Source organism: Hyperolius riggenbachi, chromosome 4 (assembly GCF_040937935.1).
Source record: "Hyperolius riggenbachi isolate aHypRig1 chromosome 4, aHypRig1.pri, whole genome shotgun sequence".
Lineage (NCBI taxonomy): Eukaryota > Metazoa > Chordata > Amphibia > Anura > Hyperoliidae > Hyperolius > Hyperolius riggenbachi.
Window position 1 is genome coordinate 414776567 of NC_090649.1, and position 25014 is coordinate 414801580.

Consider the following 25014-nt stretch of genomic DNA (forward strand, 5'->3'; position numbering starts at 1 on the left):
ATTTTATATACAGTAGAGTCACATACCATGTATTAAAATGTTAAAATACAGTCATTAAGAGTATATTAACCTTGGAGCATTGGAACCCAGTTTTTAAGCACAAAAAAACCTAATCAGTTTGCCTTTACCAACAAGTACTGCCAAAAATTTGTGCTGGTTGGTTGGGACTGCTGGTTAAGGTGGTCATGCATCAGCCGACCAACCAATCGACCATCCGATTAGTATAATCGAATTGGATCGAAATTGGTGCTGCCAAGTGCATGCCCAACTGACAAGGCGACCAATTTTAGGACGGAATTTGGCCGCATGGTCGATAACGCATGCTGCAAGATGTCGGGCCGAAGTTGATCAGGTGCGTGGCGGTCGATTTGCGAACGAGCGATGAAATCCCCGCTGCTGCAATGTATATAGTGTGTGCATTTATACATTACTTGTCCAGAGTCAGCCTCCATGCAGTTTCCGTCCCATCTCGCCAGGTTCCAAATACACGCCGCGGCGCATAGCGTCTGACACTATGCACCGCTAACGTGTATGTGGCTGTTATCCAGCGAGATGGACGGACACCGTGCAGAAGCTGCTACAGGACAGGTAATGTATAAATGCACACACACTACATACATTTATACATTTTGGGGGCAGCGGAGGGGCGGACGCGGCTGCTCAGCCGATTCCCTGCTGAAATAGGACGGGAATCGGCCTGTAGTGTATGAGCAGATTCGACCAAGAGAAATTTATATCTAATCAGATTAGCGATAAAATTTGTCTCTTGGTTGAAGCTGCCCATAATCTGATGTATGGCCACCTTTAGTGGAGTTCCAGATAACCAGTACGCTACTCTATCTGCCCATTACCCTTACCTTCAGTTCCCCAAGTTCAGAAATCCATTCCTTGACTAAACTGTTCAGCTTGCCCAAGACAAACATCCTGTGGGGAAAAGGAAAAAAAAAAACGGCACGTATAAAAGAAGAAATTACAGAAGGCTTTGTGCATGTGGTTTTGTATAGAAAGAAAAAAACAAAAAAAAAAAAACAAAACTCATCTTCAAGCAGTATTGTTTGACCACAGTGCTTACCTGTGACCGAGCGCCGCATCATCCTCAAACACGCCAAAATGTTTCAAGGCTTCCATCAGCCTCTCTGTATGGATGTGATCAGTTTCTGTGGGACCAGCCCAGCTGATTGGTGAGGTGATGCCATAACACTTCCTAGGGTGGACTTCAAGGTGACCATTTCTGTCATGGTGAATAGAAAGGGGAAAAAAAAAAAAAAAAAAAAACCTCAATGAGGTTTCAAGGAAACAAGTGCTTTCTAATCCATTTTTATAGACAGCAATTTGTTCATTTTTTTCAGGCAAATTATGAATTTCTCATTTACCCAAAATATCCAGATGTTGACTGTCCTTTGACCAATCTGAACCACCACCAGAAGGTATTTGTTACCCTGTAGTACTAGACATTATCTAAAGCAGGGATGTCCATCTGGGATATGTGAGGGTGCAGGACAGACGTACCCATTTTTCACTTTTGTGTTTTTTTTATCCACCCAAACTATGTAGCTGTAGTTTGCAGCCGTTCATGAATTCATCAAATTGCATAGTTCCACGTCTGCTTACTAGTTCCTTTGTACCTAGTATAGGTCACCGTGGATTGTGGGAGGACTATTTTGGGGAGGAGGAACAGCCATATAAGTGAAACAAGAGTGCAATGGCATATTAGTAAAGATCGAGAACCTAAACTGTCTCTTGGTCAGATCTTAAAAAGGAAGCCATAGCTAATGAAAGGTAAGTTTTATACATACCTGCGGCTTCCTCCAACCCCATAAGCTTAGATCGCTCCCACGCCGCCATCCTTCGCTGCCCGTAGCTCCGGTATCAGGTCCCGGCACTTCAGCCAGTCACGGCCAGTCTGCGCAAGAGAAGTGCGCCCTCAACGTATATCTTACCTTTCATCAGCTCTGGTACACTTTGAAAGGGGAAAAAAGAAAAGGGGAAAAAAAAAAAAAAAAAAAAAAGACAGACCTCCATATTCTTCTCACATCTGTTTCCTTTTTAAACGAATATCAGTTGCCTGGCAGCCCTGCTGATCTATTTGGCTGTAGTAGTGTCTGAACACCAGAAACAAGCATGCAGCCAATCCTGTCAGATCTGACAATGTCAGAAACACCTGATCTTCTGCATGCTTGTTCAGGGTGTATGGCTAAAAGTATTAGAGGTAAAGGAGCAGCAGGACAGCCAGGAAACTGGCATTACTTAATATATGGCAGCTTCCATACACCACACAAAACCAACCACCAGTTGGTTTTGTTTTCGGCCAAAAGAGTCAGCCCCGCTGCACGTGTCTGCTGACGTTCCCGCGCAGGATGGGAACGTGTACAAAGATGCGTGGAGAGGGGCCAACTCAGTCACCTGAAAACTAAACTAGCTGGTGGCGGGGGAACGGAGGCTCGTTCAGGACTTCTGCAGGGTGGCTTGGGAAGGCCCGGGTAAGTGAAACTTTTTTTTAAACGTTCAAAAGAAGAAAAAAAAAAACAAAAACAAAAAAAAAAAAAACAGACCCCAGCCAAGGCAACCTAAAAGGTGAGCACAGAGGAATGCTGGATCCACTGTACATTGTCCCCCTCTCAGAGACCTGCAGTTTTATACATGTAGATTCTTATGCTAGGTACACACCATACAATTTTCTAGCAGATTAACCTGCCAGATCGATTTCCAACATGTCTGATATGAATGTTGATTGATTTTGACCATTTTCGATTATCGATTTTACAATTCTTTTTTTAAATCAATTTTTGCTCAGTTCTATGAAAAATCGAAATTCAGATCGGAAATGTGTGAAATCGATCTGGCGGGTAAATTGCCAGAAAATTGTATGGTGTGTACCTAGCATCATGGATTATACAAGTGAAGGAAGCCAATTTACAAAATACATAGCACAGCTTCAAATTATGAAGTTTGAGACTGGAATAACCTCTACCTATATTAATATATTGAACCCAATTTTAGGAACTTTCTTCCACAAATACAAGCCAAACAGGAAGGGACAGTGGGATGCCTGTGGCAATTGTAACAAAATGTTTGTTCTAAACCAGAAGCGTGAAGCAACAGTACAGAGAAAGGTTTTAAATCAATGGACCTGCTGACTTTGGCCTTGAAGTTACAAACCACAAAGGTCTTTAGTTTTAGTGGAGGATGTTATTCTCACACTGCCAACAATCAGTTTTCTCAAGGCCTAACAGTTGTGCTGCATTCCAGAGAATGTGTTCAAGGATGTTCTACACTGAACTCTCCCACAACCTGCATTCTCTTCTCTCAACTTCAAGATAACCTGCATAATACTACAAGTAGAAGATTAGAGGTTTAGTCTCGAACAAAGTTGGGTACCCGGAATTGGAGTCAGTCAGCGATTTCATAAACTGAGGAGTCGGGAGTCTGAGTCCGATGATTTTGTACAAAATACACAGCCCTGGTAAGTATTCGACCAAGGAGTCGGAGTCTGAGCCATTTTGGGTACCCAAAGTCTGTTTCATAAACTGAGGAGTCTGGGTTGGAAGATTTTTGTACTGACTCCACAGCCCTGGGTTCTAGGTTATTACACAGTACATGGCAGCAGTAACGGCCCTTTCACATTCAGTAGAATCCCTTTATTAGGAAACTCCCAAGGGTCCAGGAAAAGTAGTTACCATCAGCAATTTACTATATCAGAATTGGTCATACATTGTATATTTATACAGATGCATTTGCTGGCAATGGAGGAGTAAGTTTGCTATAGCCAGAGGTCAGATTCTGTAGTCCGGGTAATCGCTGCCTTCCGTGCATGTGAGCCGAGCTTGGCTGAGCATGCGCAGAAGACCTAGACTGGTGGCAACTAACTGGATTACTGGCAGCCATATTGCCGAAACAGAAGGGCCGGGGAGGACGGCAAGGGAAGGCACAATTTTCATGGGGCTGGAGGAAGCCCCAAGTATATATAAGTGCCAGTGTACCATTTCAGGTTCACGTTAAGAGAGGAGTGAGCAATGATCATCAGGAAGCAAGCAGATTTGAGCTGGCCTTTTTAAATATAAATGTACTCAAGGTAATCAACTCAAGGTAGCCAGTTTCAAGAATATAACCAGATTCACAAGTGGTGAAGTCTCTGCACCCTCCATTTAAAACAGCTGTTGCTACCACAAACTATTGGCGATACTCAGCATTAAAGGTGCAATGCAGAATTATAGATTGCTTGCCCTGTCATTTCAGCATTCAAGTGCAAAGTTCACATTTATCATTTTCTGTATAAATAGTTAAAGTGGACCCGAACTTTTGTACTGGATATAAGACCTAGAGAAATGCACCCTGTATGTATTTGAAGAGTTTATTCTTTCTAATGCACCTTTAGGCTGCTTACACACTAAGACGTTATAGGCGCACGTTAGACTGTTTGCACATGCGCAGTGGGGGTGAGAGGAGGCGGGGAGATGCTGCTACAGTAGCCGCGCACATGGCTACTTAATATTCACTGCACTGGCGGCCGCTGATTGGCTGGCGGGACCACGTGATGCGGAGTGTCTCGCTCCGCATCACGTGGTCCCGCCGGCCAATCAGCGCCACTCTAGGAGACCTTATACGGATAGAGCCGCCTAACGCGGCTCATTACCGTCCTCTCCCGCACCACCATGCGTTCCATTAGGTGCACGTTATGTGACCTTAACGTAGCACCTAACGCAACGTCTTGGTGTGCAAGTAGCCTTATCCATGACTAATCACCACTGTAAATTGATCTCAGCTGTGCCAGCTGGCTGCCTCAGCAGAGCAGCTAATTTGTAAACATAGGATGTGCAACCCTATGTCTGCTTCCCTGACAGCAGGAAGTAGACACTACAGATTTATTGCAACAGCTATAACAAAAAAAGTTCTCTTTAAAGGTTATTATGCTGTTGCTTATCTTTTAAAGCAGAGAAGACGTTCAGAATTCCGGTCCACTTTAAAGGATTTTTCAGTTACACAGGCAAAGAAATGAGAACCTGAAAATGTCAGAACAAACTGTACCCTTGCCTTGGTAACAGGAAAGAATTCTGAATCAACTGCAGGGTCTAGAAAAATCATACTTGTGGCTACAGACCAAAATGATGACTGGTCTTTAGTGTAGTCTCTTGATTCCCAGCACTAGCAGATTTTCATATTAAAGCCACAAGCTTCATGGAGTTCCCAGAAAGTGGAGTGAAACAAAAAAGTAGTCTCCATTGGGGACAGAGAAATTAAAACCCTAAAATTTTTAACCCCCCCCCCCCTAATGCAATATACAAAACTGAACAAGCTCCTGGAAGGTTTGTTGGGTGGGTGAAAGATGGCCCCTAGTTAAAATTTCAAGGGGGGGGGGGGGGTTGGGGGGGAGGAATGGAATGGAGACATAGGAGTGAATGATGAAACACAAGTGACTGATTAATAACTCTCCCTTTCAGGAAGGACTATAACCCAATGGGGAACTGAACACTTAAGCCTCTTACACAGTGCGATGGTAAAACATTTAACGCAGAATAACTCACTGCAAAGAAAGATCAATGCTCCATTCACAGTACACACAATGCAGTGGTGATTAATGCTGCACATTAAAGGGAACCAGAGGCCCCAGAAAAAAAGCTATTCTACATACCTGGGGCTTCCTCCAGCCCCATACGCACGGATTGCTCCCACACCGCTGTCCTCCGCTTCCTGTATCCGGCAGTGCCGGGTCCCGTAGTTTCTGCCAGTCGGCGGCAGGACGCGGCCAATTGTCCGCATCACAGGGGCTCCCGGCATACACTTACGCGTGCAGCTGCATACTGAGCAGCCGCACGCGTAAGGGTATGGAGGGAGCCCCTGCTCATGCGGACAATTGGCCGTGTCCGCCGGACGTGACGGGACCCGGTACCGCCGATACAGGAAGCGGTGGACGGCGGCGTGGGAGCGATCCGTGCGTATGGGGCTGAAAGAAGCCCCAGGTATGTATAAAAGCTTTTTCCGTTTTTAAAGAGAGTTCCTCTCTGGTTCCCTTTAAGTGGAAGTACTGCATGCAGTGCGTTATACACGTGATTAGCTGCGCTGGACTGTTTGCACATGCTCCGTAATGACTAGAAAACACACTTTTCATTGCCTGTAAGCTCTACTGTATGCGACGATAATGGGGCATGAAGTTACGCTGCAACTTTTTTGGGTCATTGCGTTGCGACTTTAACGTTGCATCAAAACGCAACGTCCTACTGTGAAAGAGGCCCAAGACTAGTTTCACACATGTGGTGCAATGACAGTCCACAGAACAATTGCACAACACCATTTTGTATAGAATACCACCTGCAGCAGACTGTGCCAACAGGGTCATTTCCCCAGCTCCGCCCCCTCAGCAATGTGCTCCCTGCTGGACAGGAAGTACGCCACTGGATTAGTGACAATCAGCACATGTGTGCTGCACACCTACCACAACAAGCTAATTAGCTAATGCCTCCTTTCTTCCTCCTAAACATGCAAGTGTAATTTAAAGGGAACCTAAACTGAGAAGGATATGTATTTTTCCTTTTAAAATACCAGTTGCCCGACTCTCCTGCTGATCCTGTGTGTCTAATGCCTTCAGTCACAGCCACTCAACAAGCATGCAGATCAGGTGCTCTGACTAAAGTCAGACTGGATTAGCTGCATGCTTGTTACAGGTGTGCAATTCAGTCACTACTGCAGCCAAAGAGATCAGCAGGGCTGCCAGGCAACTGGTATTGTTTAAAAGGAAACATCCATTTACCTCAGTTTTCTGAAGCGAATAATAATATACATTCACCTAAGGAGAATTAAGGCTTTGGGTCTTACCGTTCATCCTACGGTCCCTGCATTCCAGCGTGGAATCCCCAGTTAGTCTCCAACCGATGGGTTGGAGACTGCTCACTTCCACTGCTGTGAGAGGCTTCAGCAATCTTCAGGAGCCTGCCGTTCTGTACTGCATGAGAATGCGCACTCACGCCTGCACAGTACAGAGCGGCTGTCTTCAAGAGCACTCCCGAAGATTGCCGAAGCCTCTTGCAGTGGTGGAAGGGGATCCTGAAGTCTGTCAGAAAGAACTCTTTGACCCGGAAATGAATACCATGCATTTATTCATAAAAGCGCTTGGGAAATAGCTATTCAAAGCACTTTGCGATTCCCCTATACTTTTTATTCAACACAAATGCTCAGAAAAATGGTACAGCAGCCACGTTTGCTATTCAACAGAAAGCGGTGCGCTCAAGTATGAAAACTCATAGGAAAGCATTGCACAAACTTTTAGAGTAATTTCCAAAAATCGCCAGCGCAAAAAAAAAAATAAAAAAAAAATATATATATATATATATATATATATATATATATATATATATATATATATATATATATATATATATATATATATATATATATATATATATATATATATATATATATATATATATATATATATATATATATGCTCATAGTGTGAACAAGCCCTTTAAGTGTTAAAGAAATAGGAATTGAAAAGAAACTTTAGGGCCAGTTTCCAGTACATCGGCACTGCCGGGAGCATTCACACGATTCCATGTAGCCATGTCACAGCTTTAGGAATTTGGACACATGCTGTAGTAAATTGCTTGGTGCCATCCAAATCGCGACTGCATGTGATCTAGCAAAACTATTGGCGGAATGGGCAGCATTTCCCACACAAATGGAAATAGTCCCAGGGGGGGGCTTTTTTTTTAAATGCTTGCAGGGTGAAAAGCGCTTGGCTAATGAATATGAATGGGCTGGTGCACACCAGAGCGGCTCATTTTTTCCCCAAAAGCAAACTCTGTTCCTGCAGCACCTGTGTGGTTTTCTGAGGCGTTTCTGCCTCAAAGTATAGGAAAGCGAAGGGGGGAGAAAAAAAAAAAAAAAAAAATAGATCAGAGCGATTTTCCAGGCGTTTTTGTTATAGAAGCTGTTCAGCTACAGCTTTACTGTAACTAAATTAAAATCTACTACAAAAAAAAAACTAGGCGTGTTTAAAAAAGCGCTCTATACTTGCCTAGAATCGCTGTGAAAAACAGCTTGCGTTTGTGGATCCGCTAGCTTTTTTTGGTGTGTACTGGCCCTGAGATGCGCTGAAACTGGACAGGCAACTTAAACATTGACAATCGTATCTTAAAGAAAACCCGAACTGAAAATTAAAAGTCAAAATAAGCATACACAAGTCATACTTACCTTCCATGTAGTCTACTCCGTGTCTGTCTCCTGTCCCGCATCCTATTTGTTCACTGTGATCAAGGGAATTTTCCGTCCTCCATTTTGAAAATGGCCATTACCCATAACAGCTTTCTGGTCAGCACACAGTTAAACTGTAACATCGCCCACTTGAGCCATAGGGAAACATGGACATTACCTGGTACAGTTTTCCTCTCAGCTATAACTGACAGCAACTGATATTTTACTGACAGCAACTGATATATTTCAGATCTGACAAAATATTGTCAGAAATTGAAGGGATTATGGTCAGAAGAAAATGGTGAGCTTCTGAGAGGAACTGATGGCAAGGTAACTATGTAATGTTCATTTGAAGTTACCTCATGTGTTTATTTTAAATATTTTTACTCAGTACAGGTTCTCTTTAAGGCATGCGATTGTGAATCTTGTATACTAGTGTTTATTTGCTATAGGCAAAAGACATCCAGCTCGTTATTCAGATACTATTACTGCTGGAATTTTTCTAAACGACCAATTAAGGTCTCTGGGCTTGTTTTAGATGGAGGCCTACATCCAATAGAACACTAATAATTGTATAGCATTGCCAGCACAGTTAAGCAAAATGCACGATTCCTGAAAAACAGTTATTACATTAAACCCAGAGTAAGAAGCAGCAATGGAACCTTTAAAATATTGTTCCGGTAAAGTGAGCCTTTAAAAATAGACGCAATGGTCTGAGATCCCCACCAGTCTATTTATATGACCAGTCGAACTCTAAAAACCTGCATACCATCTGTTCCAATAGACGGCTGGCCATAGGATCTACAGCTTCCAAATATACCTAGCAGCCTGAAGAGACCAAGACATCTGACCTTAAAGAAACCCGTGCTAAACTTTCCTTCACTTATCTCTGGTATGTTCTACCCAACTAAACATTTCACTAACGCACAATGGGCCTGATGCATTTAACAACGATAACATTGCCGTGCGCAGGTAGCCCACACCAATTTTACAGGCACCAACGCCAGGGAGCGCAGCCCATATACCAAGCAGCACCATGCATGCACATTACCAGGGTAATCCAGGTTAACCTAGTAAAATACGCGGTGCTATGTTAATAGGCGACACTACAGCAGATCAGTAAAAAATTGTTGTGCACCGCCTGCACACAGCAACTTTACCACCGTTAGTGCATCATGGCCATTGCTCTCTAAACTTATTGCTTGCACCTACAAAAATGTTCAGACTGAAGTCTCACTTCCTGCAAATTTGGAGAAATATTTGCTGCATCCGAAACATAACAGTTTTTTGGGGCCTGTAAGTTCCTGCAAGCACTTATAGCTCTGTGGCAACCAATTATTCAACTGCTGGGTAGATGAATCCTTTAGTCTGGGAACCCCCACGGCCATGAAAAAACACATTATCACTGTGCAAGTGCATAAACCGTATAAATCAGGCAATATTTTATTTCATTCCAGCAACTCATTCTGTATAATGACTGCTTTGCCACAGAATCAGGAGTAACATTCTGCTGCAAACAGACCCGCAATTACCTCACAGGTGCCTATGCACAGATGTCCAGGCACCTTAGGCTCAACACTAGGAATCCAGTGCAGGAGGTTTGGTGTAGCCAGCGCCACCATAAACCGTAATAGGAATCAGGGCTGTGGAGTCGGTGCAACAATCCACTAACTCCGACTCCTGAGTTTAGGATTCCTCCGACTCCTCTAATTTGCATATTACAATCTTCTTGATTGAAAGTATGTAACATGAAATGCATCTCTTAACTGCGAACGCTTAGGAATTTTAAGAGACAACTGAAGTTAGAGGCTATGTAGACTGCCATATTTATTCCCTTTAGTCAGACTAAAACTAGTCCTTGGTAAGAGTACTTGTAAAAAGGTACAGTGCGGAACAACCAACATCTATCAGGCCCTAGGCAATGTAACTGTGGGTACATGTAAGAGTGATGTGCAGGTACTCTGCAGGAGAATGAGGCGATTCTTCCTCTATTACACATTCTTCATGCACAATCTGAACCAGGTTTATGGGTGACAGACAACACCTCTGTGTTCAATGTGCACAACATTCTCAGTGGATTCCCTGCAGCTCTGTGGTGAGTGCATATGTAGAGTATAGTACTACTGAGTAACAAAATTAAACCTGAGACAGATTAAATTAAAGTTTTATACATACATGGGGCTTCCTCCAGCCCCCTTCAGGCTAATCAGTGTCTTGATGTCCTCCTCCGCTACCTGGATCTTCTGCTTTGAGTCCAGGTATTTGAGCCAGTCTGCTGTAGTGCGCATGCATACTCCGCTGGAAGCGTACTATTCCTGCGCAGGTGCAGAATGTTCCTGGTTGTAGCAGCAGCACGTGGTCAGACTGTGCTGACTGCCCGAATTACTGGGACTCATAGCAGAAGATCCAGGTGGTGGAGGAGGACAGAGAGAGACTGATTGGCTTGAAGGGGGCTGGAGGAAGCACAAGGTATGTATAAAAATATTTTCATCCGTCTTAGGTACCCTTTCATTTGTCGTCACCAAACCAAATTTTAGCAACATATCAAATTATTTGATTTCATGAGCAAAGAGTACACCAACGCAGAATTATGTCCCATCTCATTGCCCAGCTCTATTAGTGACACGGCTATACGACGTAGGGACCTTTTCTCCCTATTTTTTGAAAGAATTGTCCAAAAATGAATGCAGTACTTTTGAGTTGATAAAGGGATCTGAACTGAGAAAATTACGTATTTCCCTACCATCCACGTCGACCTGGAGGGGAATAGTAGTTAATGCCACCAGGAGTTGTGCAGGAGCAAAGTTAGCCATATACCGGCTATATCCTGCACCCAAGTCTCCCGGCGACTTTTAGATTTCGCCCTCCATAAACCTGCAAACCCCAAAACTGAACCACAAGTGTGCTGGCTGTCCCAGCTGTGACATCTCTTACTTCCTTTGCCCGTCAAAGGTAGTTGCAGGTGCGCATTAGTATTAGGTAGCCAGAGGTACCCTCAGTATTAAGCAGCTAGAGCTGCCCACAAGTGGCTAGAGGAACTTTAGTAATAAGTAGCTAGAGGTGCTCCTGACAAAAGGGAGATTCTGTCAGTGGAATGCGGAGACCCGGGTGAGCAACCTCTCATTTACGGTCTCATTAGGACTCTGCACAGGGAAGGAGGGATGGAGGCACTTGGGGAGGGGTGTGAGACGCCTCTCCATCTTCAGGCCTTAAGCCCCATACACACGGGCTACAACTGTCGCCGCAGCCATGTGGCACGCGCATGTTGCGGCGACAGGTCTCCCGTGTGTATGACGCGCGCCCCAAACCGTCGCCCATCGGAGCTGACGCCAGGCGACTGGCGCGGTCAATCGCCTGCTACAGCTGTCGCCGCAACTGTGGCTAGTCTGCCGTGTGTATGCGGACTAGCGACAGCAACACACTTACCATTGACGGGGGGACTTGAACCTTCGGCGACAGCTTCCGCCGCATCTCTGTCCCACGTGTGCACAGCTGCAGCACAGAGGTGCCCCTGATGAGTCATGCCTTTGACGAAATCGATAGGGCGGAGCTACGAACGGCGTGTTTGAAGCACTTGCAGACCAGAGAGACAGCTGGAGGGTTCCCACACGGAGAGGATTGATACTGCTGGCCAGACCGGGAAGGCCAAAGGGGGGAGAGCCCGTGGATAAACTATGTGCAAAATCTGTAAGTGCAAACTTGAAATAAATTTTAAAAGTTTTTAAACAGTGTTGCACTATGAGCGTTGTGCTTTTTATCCTGAGGGAACGCTAGAGTGCAAGTATTGGATCTATACCTGCATATGGTGACTGCTGCAAAGGTGGAACAGGTCGTTTTAGGTGAGGGGAGCCTGAATACCCCACATGCGCATCTGACCATTGTTTGTGGTCCAACGAAACTGGTGAGCCGCTGTCCATTAGGTGTTGGTGGTGGGAGTGACACACTGTCTATACGCAGCGCTGGTCAAGTTTGATGTTTGGATTGTATAACAAGGAATAGCTTGCCTATGTTTTGACTTCAGCGAAGCATAAAGTCCGGGCTCTTTTCCACTATGAAATGCGATCCCGATCGCAATCGCGTTTCAATTTCCACCATGCGATTGAGCTACTATACTCAGTCCAGTTCAATCGCATACAAAACGCGGCAGGACAACGATTGCGCTTTGACCAAAATCGCATCGCAATCGGATCGCACTAATGGAAATTGCTGCTGCAGTTTCCATTAGTTTAATGTACCTTGCGATTTGCGATCACAAGCAAATCGCAGGCTAGTGGAAAAAGGCCCTCACAGTGATTGGGACTTTTTATTATACATGAATTGACTAATGAATTAGGAAGGTGTTGAAAAGCACTAAACCGGACTGATTCATCCTATCTGCATTGGGCAGCTTGGTGTAGCTGCAGAAGTGCAGAATTGAAAGTGCACACTTGTATTTTTATTGTATTTTAACTTTCAATTTGTATTTTAATTTTTATTTTATTGTTACGTTTGGATTAAGCGCAGAGCTAGCACAGCCCGCGAGGACTGAAAGTGGATTTGAAGACTACTTTTTAACCCTTGAAAATTGTCTGAAAAAGTCAGGGATCGTCTTATAAGCCGGTGTCATTGATACCAGGCGATACGCCCTATCCAGTTACTGACTCTCAGATCTGGCTGCTGAGGACTGTAGTGAAGCGGAGCAGGCACACATGTGTGAGATCTGAAAGGCAGAGAAGGAGGTAAATAGGATACAAGGGTGTGCTAGAAGGGTGAAAGGAGGGATTTATGGGCACAGCACAATCTATTCTTCCATACCGCTGGGATAAACAGGTAGACGAGGAGAGCTGACCAATCCAACCAGTCAATTGCCTGTATACTGTTATACACTGGGTACCACATATAGTACAGCACCAGTATATGATGTTTTTTCATTTTTATTTGGTGTGCGCGTTGAAACAGGGGTATTCTTATACGGCGAGTAAATCCCAAACTATATTTTAACTGGAAAAGTTGGGGGGGGGTCGTCTTATACGCCGGAATATACGGTATATCAGTGAACACGTGCTGTGCCCAAAAACCAGCAGCAATTTTTTCCCCATATGCCAAAATTCTGATTAGATGGAAACAGAAAAAGTTTGGATGTGAATTTGCATTCAAAATGCGACCTGTACCTAAATCTGTCTATAAATATCTTTTTCACATCATAAAGGATAATGTGAGGAGTGGCTGACATTGGTAGAAACACGTAGCTGAATGTCCTCAGAAGGAAGGCAGCATGGAATAACTCCTCATGCGTTTCAGGAGCTGTGACCAGCACTTATTCCATCCCATCATCACAGGACACACTGCTGCTTAATATAAAGAGATATGGAGGATAGGAAAAGGGGCAAACCACGGAAGAACTGCACAAACTTAGTGAGCAGCGGGAACTCACCAATCCATTGCTGTGGGTAGAGAGCAAGGGGTACCTACTCTGCCATGGGGAGCAAACTGAAGTTGTGCCCGGAACCAGGGCTGTGGAGTCGGAGTAATTTTGGGCACCCGGAGTCGGAGTCGTGGTTTCAGAAACTGAGGAGTCGGAATCGGAAGATTTTTGTACGACTCCACAGCCCTGCCCGGAACACCAAATATTGTGCCTGCTTCTCCACTGGTGCTGCCAGATCGGCACCAGCGTCTCCCAGTGTTACAGTCCATCTCCATAGCGCACTGAAGCTGCGCTCCGGGACACTGCGGTAGCAATCAGTCTCGCCATTAGGTGATTTGACCGCAGCTCATAATGATAGCTTGTACAGGGAAGCTTCAGGCAGCAGTCCCTGAATAGCATGGGAAGGCTGTGATTGGCCCCAATGACGAGCCTCGGCCCCGCCCTCGAGACTTGGCTTAAGGGCTCTTTCCCACTAAGACATTGCGTTAGATGCGACGTTAAGGTCGCATAACGTGCCCCTAACGCAACGCATGTGAGCTTTGAAGTTGGACTTTATATAGAGCCGCGTTATGAGTCTCTTGATGCGCCCGTGATGTGTAATTTTTGACACATACTATCGCACGAAAACGACGCATGCGGGGAAAAAAAAAAAGTACTGAGCATGTGCAAACATCCGAACGTAGCCAAATAAGAGTATAACAACACGCTGCACTTTCATTTACCGTGCAGCGTTATACTCCAACGCAACGGGGGCACTGAACAGCCCATTGATTTTTCAGTGCTGTGAGTTGGGCTGCGTTACAGGCTGCTCTAACATGCGCCTGTAACATCCCACTGTGAATGCAGCCTCAATGAACTAAAGGGAGCAGGTGGCGGATGATTTCAGCCTGCTTATGAGAGGGCACAGCAGAGGTAGCATTCTGTATTAGGAGGTACAATGTCAGTGCAGGAAGGGGATAGCGCAACAGCGTGAGTCTGAACAGGACAAGGGACAAAGGGAGGGGGGGGGGGGGGTATGGGTCGAGCGGGAGCCACATGCAAACATTTTACTCAAGGGGGGTAATATTTTATTTAACAAGACAAGGGGGGGAATTTTTGTATTTTTTTTTATGCTGCTCTGCTCCCCAGCAGGGTTCCAGTACTCAATCCCTCCCTGCAGCATTAATGTCGGCACCGGTCGAATTTATATTACTGTATTCAGACCACAAGACCCATCACATTCATCATCCTAAGATTATTTTATCCAACCACAGGGCAGTTGATTAACCTCCTTAGCGGTAACCCAGAGTCAGGCTCTGGCAGAAATTCACAGCTCAGGGTGGTAACCCTGACCTGGATGCATGGGAGGTGTGTAATGTGCAGGGCTGCCACAGATCTAGTGGTATAATTTTTAGGGTCTGAAAGCTTGTGAAAAAAATCATACCGCCAGGGAAGTTAAAGGAAACCAGAGAAAAGCGATAGTCAAAGTTTGATACATACCTGGGGCTTCCTCCAGCAGCATCCACACAGATTGCTCCCACGCCACCATCCTCAGTGTTCTCCGTCTTCTGTACCGGGTCCCGTAACGTCAGCTAGCCGCTGTCATGATATAGCAACTAGTTATGATGTTGGGATAATACAGGAACATATTCTATCATTTTTCTATCTGCTGTGTATTATGTCCAAGGTGTAGATATGCCAGGCTAGCTTCATGGACTGTTAATGGGATTGTGTGTGTGATTGTGTGTGGGTGTCAATAGATCTACATTTGCATTGAATTCCTCTGGAAGCAGGGGGCTAATGCTGGGAATACACGGTGCGTTTTTGCGTTCGTTTTTGCCGTCGTTTTCGCTTTCGATCGATTCTACTCTCGATTCACTGCTCGATTCCCCTCTCGATTCCTTATCTTTGCTTATCAATTACATTCACTTGAATGAGGAGAATCGAAACGAAAGTAGAATCGACCAGATCCAACAGGTTGGAATTTATCTATCGAACCCATCTATCTAAAGTAAAAACTTAACGTGTATTCCCAGCATTAGACATTAGCATACAGTTCCTCTGGACAGCCAGAAACAGGTAATTGGGAAACACTTAATCAGACAGTTGCTTTGAAGCCTATACAGGTGGTCTGACCCTGTTGTCGGAATACTGTCTCAGAGGTGTATTGTGCTTGGGAGCAATTGTCACCTGGACTGGTTGCAGTATGCTTTGACACACCTCACACCAGCCTGAGCCAGGAGTTTACATATAACAGCCAGGAAGCTTCACCCAAAATACATTCTTGTGATGTATAGACTTTTACCTGTGGAAATTGGGGTTGTGGAGGTGTTCTAAAATCTCTGAAAGGATCAAACACTAACACAGGAAAGCTTTGAAGGTCGCATATCACAGGAAGGATATGACAAGCTGAGAAATTGCATTAGATTGTGGGATGAAACATTCTTTGCCGGGGCAACACTTGGGGACTATAAAACAGCAGCTAGGACAGTCACAACTGGTAGCTCTTTGGAGATAGCAAACGCTAGGGCTGCCCGACTACTGGTCGAAAGCGGCGTTCTCCCACCAATGACGTTCAAACAACGCTGGTAACGTTTTGATCCGTTTTATTTTTATGCAAATATCCTTGTGTTGTATCGTACCTTTTATCTTTGTAACTTGTATTTTGTATCTTTTACCTTTTTTTGTAAATCTTTTGTATGTATTTTCTGCATTGTTCCACTTTTACCTGGAATATTAAATAGTTATTTAATAAGTTTGACTTCTGCTGTACTAACACTCATAGCCTAGAAGAGACTGAAGTGTAACTGTGTACAAGTCCATGCCTGATTGTATGTTTGAGCAACCCTACCGTATAAGATTGTAATTGCATTGTGTGTGGGGCGTTTGTCATACGTTGGCCTAAAGCGCACAGCTGACCCAACGTACGAAAACGGCAGTGCGAGTAACTCGACAGCAGAGTGGAAGTGTCTAGCAACAGCTAGTGGTGGCAGTGAGAGGTGTTCTGAGGGGTCACAGCCTTGTTTTAGCTTGACTAAGGCTGCTTACCCTCTCGATCTGGTCAAACCCACAGTCGGGAACCGTATACGCAAGCATGCCGCGGGCCGGTTCCTGACAGCCGCGACCAGTTTGAGCATGCGCAGTGCACTCTGGCTGAGAATTGTACTGCGCAGGCGCAGCTCAGAATGGCCGAACTTACGGGACCCGGTACAGAAGATGGAGAAGACCGAGGACGGCGCCGTGGGAGTGACCCGTGCAGATGGGGTTGGAGGAAGCCCCAGGTGTGTATAAAACTTTGAATACAGTTAGTCTCATATACTTAATTTGCCTAGAAATTTCCCATCTTTAGCCACACTGCCTGAACACAGCTGCATTTGTGGCAAGAAAATTGTACTGAGCATGCAGGAGTCTATGAACTGCACTGCTAATGTGTGTATTGTTTCCTTCGTGCACAAGCTGTTGCTTGCACTGGGCATGTGTGAATAATGAACTTGAGCATGCTCAGTAATCACTTGGGCACAACGATGGCTGGGCTGTGGGAAGTGTGGTTGAAAATGTACAAATGAATGGATTAGATAACCCGCCAACAGCCAAACAGATGCGGGATGAAACAGGGAGCTCAAAGTTCCATCTGGATGTCTGGGCAGCACGTGGCGTTGTGCATAGCACTCACGCCTTGCAGCTCTAAGTGTCTGGTTCCAATCCCAGCTAGGGCACTATCTGCACAGAGTTTGTATGTTCTCCCCGTGTCTGTGTAGGTTTCCCCCAGGCACTCCGGTTTCCTCCCGCACCCCCAAAACATACAGATAACTTGATAGTAAAAACTTGATATAACTTTATAATAAATTGGCCTAGACTACAATACTTACACTACACAATACATACATAGACATATGACTATGATGGGGATTAGATTGTGAGCTCCTCTGAGGGACAGTTAAAGCACCTGAGGTGATAGGTGACATGAGATAAACAGGAGTATGTAAGTATAAAACTTAATAACCAGGCTGTTTTACTTGATTTATTTTTCTGTCTGAAAGAGTTAATTTCTAGGCATGAAAGTGACAGCCTTTGGAATACAGGACACCTCGCTGATAAGCAAATTACAGCCATTACAGTTTGCCTGGCAGAATCAAACTTCTGAGAGCAGAGGGAGATAAAATACATCAACTATTGCCTTTTTCTAACTGTGGGACATAGGCTTCCACTGATCAGAGACAGTAAACCGTTTAAACCAGGGCTGTGGAGTCGGAGTCGTGGAGTCGGGCAATTTTGGGTGCCTGGAGTCGGAGTCGGGAAAAATGCACCGACTCCGACTCCTAATGAATTTGTAACTGTAATTAAAATAGAAAATATGATAAAATGTTCTATTTCTCAGATAATAGTCATTAAAAATAATGTATAAATACAGTATATATACAGTAATAGCTGTCCACAAAAATGAAATAAACCAATCAAAATTAGTTACTTGTGCTGCTTCAATAAAGCAGTTCCCGTATTTTTAAGGTCAGATATACATATCTGATTGTGACTGTACAGTATATATGATGTGTACACAGGAATCTCTTATATATACTAAATAACATCTATGCTGTAAGAATAAAGCCTGATGTGTAGCCGTGTCACTAATAGAGATGGTCAATGAGATGGAAATAATTGTGCACTGATGCTGATTTATGCAAATGTATGCACTCCCTTTGCTGATGAAATCAAAAATTTGATATGTTGTTAAAATTTGGTTTGGTGACTACAAATTAAAGGGTACCTGAGACAGATGAAAAGTAAAGTTTTATACATACCTGGGGCTTCCTCCAGCCCCCTTCAGGCTAATCAGTCCCTCGCTGTCCTCCACCACCCGAAAATTCTGCTATGAGTCCTGGTAATTCAGCCAGTCAGCGCTGTCCGGCCACATGCCGCTCCCACAGCCAGGAACATTCTGCACCTGCGCAATAGTGCTGCACAGGTGTAGTATGCTCCTGGCGGCGGAGTGTGTGCATGCGCACTACGCCCGACTGGCTCAAGTACCTGGACTCATAGCAGAAGATCCAGGTGGTGGAGGAGGACAACGAGGGACTGATTATCCTGAAGGCGGCTGGAGGAAGCCCCAGGTATGTATAAAACTTTAATTTCATCTGTCTCAGGTTTACTTTGTTACACAGTAGTACTATACTCTACATATGCACTCCCCACAGAGCTGCAGGGAATCCACTGAGAATGCTGTGCACATTGAACACAGAGGTGTTGTCTGTCACCCATAAACCTTGTTCACTATGTGCATGAAGAATGTGTAATAGAGGAAGAATCTCCTCATTCCCCTGCAGAGTACCTGCACATCATTCTTACATGTACCCACACTTACATTGCCTAGGGCCTGATAGATGTTCTTTGTTCCGGTTTGTACCTTTTACAAGTACTCTTACCAAGGACTAGTTTTAGTCTAAAGGGAATAAATATAGTAGTCTACATATCCTTCTCACTTCAGTTGTCTTGTAAAATTCCTAGGCGTTGGCAGTTAAGAGACGAATTTCATGTTATATACTTTTAATCAACAAAATTGTAATATGCAAATTAGAGGAGTCGGAGTCGAGGAGTCGGAGTCGGTGGAATCCTAAACTGAGGAGTCAGAGTCGGAGTCGGTGGATTTTTGGACCGACTCCACAGCCCTGGTTTAAACCTACTTTGTAAATTTTTCAATATAAAATAAAACCATGAGAGAAAAAAAAAAACAAAAAAAAAAAAAAAACAAGTAGGAGTATAAATATAATGGTTTAGTTTATTTTCACTTCAGGTTCACTTTAAGTGACAAGACAATATACTCTGTACAGCGCTGTGGAAGATGTCTGCGCTATATAAATACTATATAATAGTGTCGGTTTGGCTTCTATGTCCCATTTTCCTCTGTCAAGACAAGTGACAAGGAATCAGCCTCGTCTGATTTTTTTTTCTCTCCAACGACTGAGTTGTGCCCTATGAGCAGGGCTCTGGAGTTGGTACAAAAATCATACAACTCAGTTTATGAAACCACCAACTCTAGGTACCCAAAACTGCTTTCGACTCATTCAGCCCTGCCTATGGCCCCTGCATGGCTATGGAGTAAGTACAATAGTCATCCATCCTCAGTTTAAGTAACCATCGACTCCAGGTACTCAAAAATTGCTCTGACTCCTCAGCCCTGCCAATGACATTAGGATTCCTGCATGGAGTCTGCTGCAGGTCTTCGTCCTTACCTCTACATAGTGCATTACACACTACTGGGCTGATCCTAATTTAAAGAAGATCTCATTGGCTGCCACCACTACAAACAAATTCAGACGGCAAACCTCTGGGGCTTTTGCCATTACCAAAAACGTAAGGTTAAAGCGGAACTTATTTTTAAAGAGCTATGGAAAGCCAGGCTCTCTAGGAAACTTTGCCTTCCATTCATAAAGCATTTCCGCATGCGGAAATGCTTAAAACAGCTGACTTTACCGAACACTCGGCAAAGTCAGCATTCATAAAGGCTCTTTCCGCATGAAAAAAAAAAAAAAAATGACACTACCGAGCAGAGTGATAAATCACTGCCTTGTGCGGTGATTATCGGAACAAATGTAGCAAAATGTTAATTCATGAAGATCACTGCAAACGGTGTGAGGTCGGAAAGTACCGCTCACTCTGATGTGGCGATAATGTAAGTGAATAAAGACACAAAGACCTCCCAGGCAGCTGCAGCAGAGCGGAACACGGAGAAATGTATCAACTCGGCAGCTTCCGTGTCTCCACAAGCCTACCGCCTGCCTACCACCAGCCTAGTTCGGGGAATCTCCGCACTGCTACCGCACATGGATACATTTTTATGAATGCCCACCCAGAAGTCTAAAATACCGGCAGCGGTGTTTTCCCGCATTGATTGTCCTTACCGACAGCTCCTTTATGAATGATAGCCTTTAAAGTGGACCTGAACGCTTGCACAGGAAGGAAACACCAAGTAAAATGCACCCTGTATGTACTTAGAGACTTTAGCCTGTCTAATTCCGCCTCATCTGTGTCTAATCATGATTTGAAAAACTTAATCCCTCAGCTTTGTCAGCTGACTTCCACAGCAGAGACCCCAAATTGAAAGCACAGAACGTTAACAATTCCATAAAAGCATGAAGTAGATACAAATCCTACAATACATCTGCAGTGTATCAGCTGTAACACAGAAAGTTTTCTTTAAAGTTTATTATGCTGTTGAATAGCTTTTAGAGCAGATGGGAAGTTCTGAGTTCAGGTGCGCTTTAAATCTATTCAGCCAATACATTGTATCATTAAACCATACACTGTATAGTATAAGGTAATATTGTATTGCATTCAGTGAACTTCCCACCCCATTTCTACACTTGTCTGACATCAGATTTACCAGCTGCTCCCCAAAAGTTACTAATTTAATGAAAAAAATAAAAAAATGTAATAACTACAAGACAAGAGTTTAAACGTAACAAGGGTGGGCAACCCCACCATCTTCTCCACAAACTATTCCAGCCACCCATATAAGCAGTAGCATGCCTCATCTTATTGAAATAACAAAGAGGCACCTGTCACACCTCAAGTTACATCCCCAGCAGGGATTCTGGCACTGCAGCCAAAGAGATCAGCAGGACTGCCAGGTAGCTGGGAAATAAATATGGAAGCCTCCATACCACCATCAGTTCAGATGTCTTTTAAAAAAGGAACACAAGTAGTTTCCTAGATGAGAAGTTTACTAAATCAGAATTGATCATACCTTGTATATTTATATAATCACATTTTCTGGGACCTGAGGACTGAGCTTAGTATATCCATCAATTTACTATGAGATATTTCTAGGAGTACATGTGTCAGCTAGAAGATTAGCAGCACCAGCAGAAGTAGCAGAACTTCTGGAAATGGCTGGCTAGTACTGGCAGATTTAAGTAGCACCAACAAAACTAGTAGTTGTAGCACTGTTGGAAATGGCTAACTAGTACTAGTGGCTTAGCAGCACCAGCAGAACTGCTAGAAATGGCTGACTGCTACTAGCAAATTAGCAGCATCAACAAAACTAGTAGTAGAAACACTGCTGGAAATGACTGACTAGTACAAGCAGATTAGCAGCACCAACAAAACTAGTAATAGCACTGCTAGAAATGGTAGACTAATACTAGTAGATTAGCAGCACCAGCAGTATTAGCAGTACCGCTGCTAGACATGGCTGACTAGTACTAGCAAATTAGCAACATCAACAAAACTAGTAGTATTAGCACTGGTGGAAGTGACTGACTAGTACAAGCAGATTAGCAGCAGCACCAACAAAACTAGAAGTAGTTAAAGTAGTGGCACTGTTGCTGGAAAAGGCTGACTAGTAGCTTTAGCAGATCCAGCAGAGCTGACAGTAGCGGCAGCACGTCTCGTATTAGCTGACAGTAGTAGTAGGTTAGCAGCACCAGCAGACAGAGCTGTTAGTCGTCCAGGAGCGGCGGCCACTCACGTGAACATGTCTCTCATCGCTGCGGAGCCGCTTCGTGTGAATTCAGAAATCAGCAGCCGACACGTCAATCACCCCCCGAGATCACAGTATTCAGGCCACCATTCAATACTCCGCCCGCTGCTCGCCTATCTTTATTTATAAGAACAAAAAGCGCCCAACATGGCGTCCAGCGCCGATAAAATCACTGCCGGGAGTTCCCGACCTGCACCGCGCTCAGATACTGCTGCCAATCTTCCGCCCAGACATCACGTCGAGGCGGGCCGCTGCTGCTCTCTCATGGCCACTATGGAGTATGGCAGGTGCAGCATGCAAACCGCCAAGAGCAACCATGGATTAAAAAAAAAATAAAAGAGAGAGGAACCTGATGCATTCAAATATGATAAATTCACAGATAACAGATACATTCTCATAAACAGTAATATATAAATATATATAGCCAGATTTGTATTAAGGCCACTGTCACCAGGCGCCCCTTCTGTATAGGTAGCAAGATGACCCCTCTCCCCTTCTCTCCAGTATAGATAGCTAGATGACCCCTGCCCCCCTTAGCTCTAGTACAGGTAGCCTGTTGACACCACCAGTATTGGTAGCCAGATGACATTGCATGCGGTTTTTTAATCGCAAGGACTTTTGAAAAAGAATGAAAATCGTGAAGACCTGTACACACTGGTGCGATGCACTTTTTCTATTCTTAAGGTGGCCACTAACTGTCCAATTTCTAGCAAAAAATCATTAGAGCGATCAGAAATTCTGATCGGACGAAAAATTGTTCACTGCACCATCAACTAACCAATCTTTGCTTCCTAGCTATCATGACCACCAAGAAAATCCAAATTTTCGTTCGACGAAAATTTATTCGGGCGACATTTTTTTCACTCGTTCATAATCGATTGTGTCCATCAACTGAGATTATTTACAACCAATCCGATCAGAATTTCTGATCGCTCGAACGATTTTTCGTTAGAAATTGGACCGTTAGTGGCCAGCTTAGGAAGGCTTGCGATTTAAAAGCACAGCAGTGTGTACAGGCCCTTACCTTCAGTATAGGTAGCCAGATGACTCCCTTAGGCTCCCTGCACACTGCATGCAATTCTGATTCCGCTTTTTAATCGTTTTTTACATCCGATTCCGATCTTTAATCTTTACTGCATGCTGCATTATTTGATTTGTTTTTCTGTTGAATGTATTCAGGGAAAATCAGAATTGAAAATCGGAATCGGAAAACGGATTTGCAGTGTGCAGGGAGCCTTAATCCCTCCTTCCCCCCCTTCAGTATAGGTAGCCAGCTCACCTTCACACCGCAGCAGCTCAACATAATATGAGGGACTATCTAAATATCCATTCTATGTATATTCGCTCACTTTACCTTTCTCGCGCAAAAGAAAAAAAAAAGAAAGAAAAAGATTTACTTATTAGTGGGCATCATTAGCATGATTAAACAGAGGGAAAAGACTAGCCATAAAAACAACCCCACAAATTAAATCCTTTCAGCCATTGTTGCGTGATTGAGTAACAAACATCCAAACGTTCTCACTTAGAATATCAGTGAGATGTGTAAGGGGTTTATTTTGGTAACTATGGGAGAGGCGAGGTGGTAAGTGGTTAATTTTAATGGGGATTTATGTATTTTTATTTAATTTTATGTATTAGGGTGCAGTTTTACTATTTGGCCTCTAGATGCTCCGCCCCCGTTTATTCCTGTGCACAGGAAGTTATGTGTGTATGCTTTCTCTTACATTTTATCAATGACCATCAACATCTCATTGATGCCCGTGATCATTGATCACAGGCACATTGATAGGTGAATGGGAACTGTGTTAATGTAATTTTTATTACAAAATAATCCAATTTAACAATTAAATAATAACAATTAAAAACAATTAAAACAGACCTGGATTAGAATAATGTAACATTGAGTTGATTTAGTCTGTGGGGTTTGTATTATGGGAAGTCTTTTTCCTCTGTTTTGTCAACTAGCAATGGAAAGATGTTTCAGGGTAACTTTTTCAGTGCAGAATGAGGGACATTCCTACAGGTAATCCATGACATGACCCAGACTCTGCAGTGCATTGCCGAGTGGTACCGCACGGTAGGCATTTGCACTGGAGTCTATGGCAAAAATAGATAGTGATTGTTGTGGTGGCAGTGCGCATGCTCCTATCGGGCGGAAAAACAGTGATGTACTTCCTGTCCAGCAGGGAGCACGTCACTGTTCGGGGGCGGAGCTATGCATATTACCCTGTCAGCGCACTCTACTGCAAGGTAATATGTACAGGGGAATGGTGCAGTGCAACTGTCCTAACCTGGGCTGTCCAGCTACAGGACAATCGCACCACACCATATGTAGAGTTGGGCCGAACGGTTCGCCTGCGAACGGTTCCATGCGAACTTCAGTGGTTCGCGTTCGCGTCCCGCAGGCGAACCTTTGCGGAAGTTCGGTTCACCCCATAATGCACATGGAGGGTCAACTTTGACCCTCTACATCACAGTCAGCAGGCCCAGTGTAGCCAATTAGGCTACACTAGCCCCTGGAGCCCCACCCCCCCCCCTTATATAAGGCAGGCAGCGGCGGCCATTACGGTCACTCGTGTGCTGCCTGCGTTAGTGAGAGTAGGGCGAGCTGCTGCAGACTGTCTCTCAGGGAAAGATTAGTTAGGCTTAACTTGTTCCTGTCTGGCTGCATACCTGTGCTGTGAACCCACCACTGCATACCTGTGCTGTGAACCCACCACTGCATACCTGTGCTGTGAACCCACCACTGCATACCTGTTCAGTGAACCCACCACTGCATACCTGTGCTGTGAACCCACCACTGCATACCTGTTCAGTGAACCTGCCACTGCATACCTGTTCTGTTCAGTGGACCCGCCACTGTATACCTGTTCATTGAACCCACCACTGCATACCTGTGCTGTGAACCCACCACTGCATACCTGTTCTGTGAACCCACCACTGCATACCTGTGCTGTGAACCCACCAC

At 44.4% G+C, this 25014-nt stretch overlaps 1 protein-coding gene and 1 non-coding gene across 4 annotated transcripts in view; both read right to left on the reverse strand.

The window, feature by feature from the left end:
* PAPOLG (poly(A) polymerase gamma) overlaps positions 1-22251 on the reverse strand; it is a 74220-nt gene extending 51969 nt beyond the window's left edge. For all 3 annotated transcript variants that reach the window (XM_068232409.1, XM_068232408.1, XM_068232410.1), the window contains exons 1-3: positions 22035-22251; positions 1073-1231; positions 858-924 (exon numbers count right to left, since the gene is read on the reverse strand). In XM_068232409.1, coding sequence (XP_068088510.1) covers positions 858-924; positions 1073-1231; positions 22035-22051 — 243 coding nt within the window. In that variant the 5' untranslated portion in view covers positions 22052-22251. The remainder of the gene's footprint in view (positions 1-857; positions 925-1072; positions 1232-22034) is intronic.
* On the reverse strand, positions 13419-13511 carry LOC137505484 (small nucleolar RNA U83B). The gene has a single exon (XR_011020095.1). It is a non-coding gene; the product is annotated as a small nucleolar RNA U83B (small nucleolar RNA).
* Positions 22252-25014: the final 2763 nt, after the last annotated feature.